The following is a 3,767-nucleotide window of genomic DNA, read 5'->3' on the forward strand; positions in this document are numbered from 1 at the left end:
CGCTCGGGCTCTCCGCCGACTCAGCACCGCCCCTGCGCCAAGCCGGCCGGCCAGGTAGGGGGTTCCCCAGTCCGGGGCTGCAGAAGTGGGGCTTGGGGCGACGGGTGAGGGGAGCCGGGGGCGCGGGGCTGCTGCCTGGACCTGGAGCTCCGCCAGCGTCCCTGGGCGCTTTTCCGATCTCTAGTTTAACGAAGTTGTAAACAGATCGGCTGTTGGGCATTGGGGAAAGTGGGATGGAGGAGCCCCAAACTTGGATTTCGGGTGTCTGCGTGTGTCTGTCTGCCTGTCTGTGATAACCCTAGCAAAAGTCTCGTGCTTTCTAAAAAAGCTAGAGGTCTGTGCTCTTCCGTGTCTGTGGGTCCGTCCCATGTGAACGCTTCTGATCTTCTGCCCCCGTATCACTTTCTATTTCTCTGCAGCGTCCATCGATTGCCCCGGTGGGAGCTTAGAAGGCGGCAGGCGAAGAGGGCTAGGAGGGGGGAGGGCCGAGGAGAAGCAGAGGGGGTGGCAGGCGAGGGCATCTGCTGAGCTGGCTCTGCCCCGGGTCCTAGGAGGGCTCGCGGAGGGGAAGGGAGGCCAGGGCGACCCCGAAGCGGTGGCCCGGTCCGCTGGAACGGCGCTGCGTTAAGGCACCTCGGAGCAGGAAGAAACACCAACCCTCCTCCCATCGCCACCCCCAATCCCCCTCCCCCCACTCCCCACCCCGCCCCGGCGAAAAGCTGCACCCGGGGCGGCAGGCGAGGGGGGACTCCAAACTGAGAAACAGGCGGGGTGGAGGAGACGGTCTCCGAGTGGCAGATCCCTCCACCTGCTGGCTCGGAAGCCCCGCCCCCTTAGCGCGGGGGAGCCGCGCACGCAGGTGGGGGGGGCGCGCGGGTCCCCCCCCACCCCGCCTCCCTCGCCCCTCCCCGCCCCGGGCCCGCCCCCGGTCTCCCGCCGCCGCGCCCTGCCTCCACCATGACGGTGATGTCGGGAGAGAACGTGGACGAGGCTTCGGCCGCCCCGGGCCACCCCCAGGACGGCAGCTACCCGCGGCCGGCCGAGCACGACGACCACGAGTGCTGCGAGCGCGTGGTCATCAACATCTCCGGGCTGCGCTTCGAGACGCAGCTCAAGACGCTGGCGCAGTTCCCCAACACGCTGCTGGGCAACCCTAAGAAACGCATGCGCTACTTCGACCCGCTGAGGAACGAGTACTTCTTCGACCGCAACCGGCCCAGCTTCGACGCCATCCTCTACTACTACCAGTCGGGGGGCCGGCTGCGGAGGCCGGTCAACGTGCCGCTGGACATGTTCTCCGAAGAGATCAAGTTTTACGAGCTGGGCGAGGAGGCCATGGAGAAGTTCCGGGAGGACGAGGGCTTCATCAAGGAGGAGGAGCGCCCCCTGCCCGAGAAGGAGTTCCAGCGCCAGGTGTGGTTGCTCTTCGAGTACCCCGAGAGCTCGGGGCCCGCCCGGGTCATTGCCATCGTCTCCGTCATGGTCATCCTCATCTCCATCGTCATCTTTTGCCTGGAGACGCTGCCCGAGTTGAAGGATGACAAGGACTTCACGGGCACCGTCCACCGCCTCGACAACACCACGGTGGTCTACAGCGTCAACATCTTCACGGACCCCTTCTTCATCGTGGAAACCCTGTGCATCATCTGGTTCTCCTTCGAGCTGGTGGTGCGCTTCTTCGCCTGCCCCAGCAAGGCGGACTTCTTCAGAAACATCATGAACTTCATCGACATCGTGGCCATCATCCCCTACTTCATCACCCTGGGCACCGAGATAGCTGAGCAGGAGGGGAACCAGAAGGGCGAGCAGGCCACCTCGCTGGCCATCCTCAGGGTCATCCGGTTGGTAAGGGTTTTTAGAATCTTCAAACTCTCCCGCCACTCTAAGGGCCTCCAGATCCTGGGCCAGACCCTCAAAGCCAGTATGAGAGAGCTGGGGCTGCTCATCTTTTTCCTGTTCATCGGGGTCATACTGTTCTCTAGCGCAGTGTACTTTGCCGAGGCGGAAGAAGCTGAGTCGCACTTTTCCAGTATCCCCGATGCTTTCTGGTGGGCGGTGGTGTCCATGACCACCGTAGGATATGGTGACATGTACCCTGTGACAATTGGAGGCAAGATCGTGGGCTCCTTGTGTGCCATCGCCGGTGTGCTGACAATTGCCCTGCCCGTACCTGTCATCGTGTCCAATTTCAACTATTTCTACCACCGAGAAACTGAGGGGGAAGAGCAGGCTCAGTGGCTCCACGTTAGTGCCCCTAACTTAGCCTCTGACAGTGACCTCAGTCGGCGCGGCTCCTCCACTCTCAGCAAATCTGAGTACATGGAGATCGAAGAGGATATGAATAATAGCATAGCCCACTTTAGACAGGCCAATGTCAGAACTGGCAATTGCACCGCAGCTAACCAAAACTGCGTTAATAAGAGCAAGCTACTGACTGACGTTTAAACAGCCAAGCAAAGCAACTAAAAAGCCCCCCACTTAGCAGCTTGAAAGACTTAAAAGACCAAACCAAACCAAACCCCCAGTGACCCAGGTCACTCCTTGTAGATACTCTACTAAATAGTCTTTGAATGCTCTATTGAACTGTCGATGCATTGTTGCATTGCCAATGCTGGGGGGTGGCAAACCCGAAGCTTTCAAGAGCCATGAAAAAGAGAAACTATTTTCATTTTATTAAAAAATGGGAAAAGAAAGTGTATTTTCTAAAACCGGTTTAAAATCACTCAGTCCATGAACTTGTCTAGGTAAAATGAGGTTCATATGCTTCCCCGTTTTTAATCCTTGGTGGCTTCTTTAAATTTTTTTTCTTCCTTTCTTTTAGCTAAGAATCAGATGATCGCTTAGAAATATAAAATTAAAATTTGCATGGGACTCCAATATGAAATCTTGGCAAACTGCACAGCACATTTTAAGATGGGGTATCAGATGTATTATGTGCAACATGATACACCAGCCGAAACGGGCAACGAACAGATGTTTTTATTTTGATCAACCGAACTGCCTATTCCAAGGTGAAAAAAAAATTACTTAAGACTGGTTCACCAAGCACCTTAGAAATCTGATACTGGTCCTGGTCTGTAGGGATTTTTCCCTCTGCCCCATTTCCTTCTGATTCAAACTCTTCTCTAAGAAAAAATGATAACTGAGTGCAATTCATTGATCCATCTGCAGTGCTGCTAAGATTTCTCAACTGCAGATGCGCCCAATGGGTCTTTTCTCACCAGTCCTGCACCCTGAACCCCGGCCTCCAGAACTGGATGTAAAACCTTAGCCTCCTTATTGCAACAGAGCACAAATGAAACTAAGTGTAAGCATGTTTGAATCTGATCATAATTTCTTTTACAATCGCATGCCGAGAACGTTAACTCAGACAATAGAGGATAAGCTTACTTTGGAATTGATTCTTCTAAAAATAGATCCGTCTTCATTTGCATTCACCAAAAGTGCACTCCTTCATTTATTAACTATTTTTATTAGTAAATAAAGTACTGTATTTAAGTACCTATGTTAGTCAGCTGGGAGCAGTAACTTTTTGGAGCTCAAAGCATGTTCTCTTATTCAGCATTATGGCCGATTTGATTAAGGTGTACCTTGAATTAATTAGTGCATGATTAATTTATTGTAAAAACATTAAAAAAATAATAAAAATTATAAGTTTGTGGGATGAAGGGCCCAAAGGAAACAATGGGGGTGGGGTGGGGTGGGGGGCACTCAGTCAATTTTCCTGCCTTTGCTCAGGGAAATGTCAGGTTTCTGTGCAGATGTAG

At 53.7% G+C, this 3,767-nt stretch overlaps 1 protein-coding gene across 1 annotated transcript; it reads left to right on the plus strand.

Moving 5' to 3' along the window:
* Positions 1–957: 957 nt before the first annotated feature.
* Positions 958–2,445, plus strand: KCNA1 (potassium voltage-gated channel subfamily A member 1). The gene has a single exon (XM_068560699.1). It carries the CDS (start codon positions 958–960, stop codon positions 2,443–2,445), a length of 1,488 nt encoding a protein of 495 aa, XP_068416800.1.
* The last annotated feature ends 1,322 nt before the right edge of the window (positions 2,446–3,767 follow it).

The sequence above is a fragment of the Eschrichtius robustus genome, chromosome 13 (assembly GCF_028021215.1).
Source record: "Eschrichtius robustus isolate mEscRob2 chromosome 13, mEscRob2.pri, whole genome shotgun sequence".
Lineage (NCBI taxonomy): Eukaryota > Metazoa > Chordata > Mammalia > Artiodactyla > Eschrichtiidae > Eschrichtius > Eschrichtius robustus.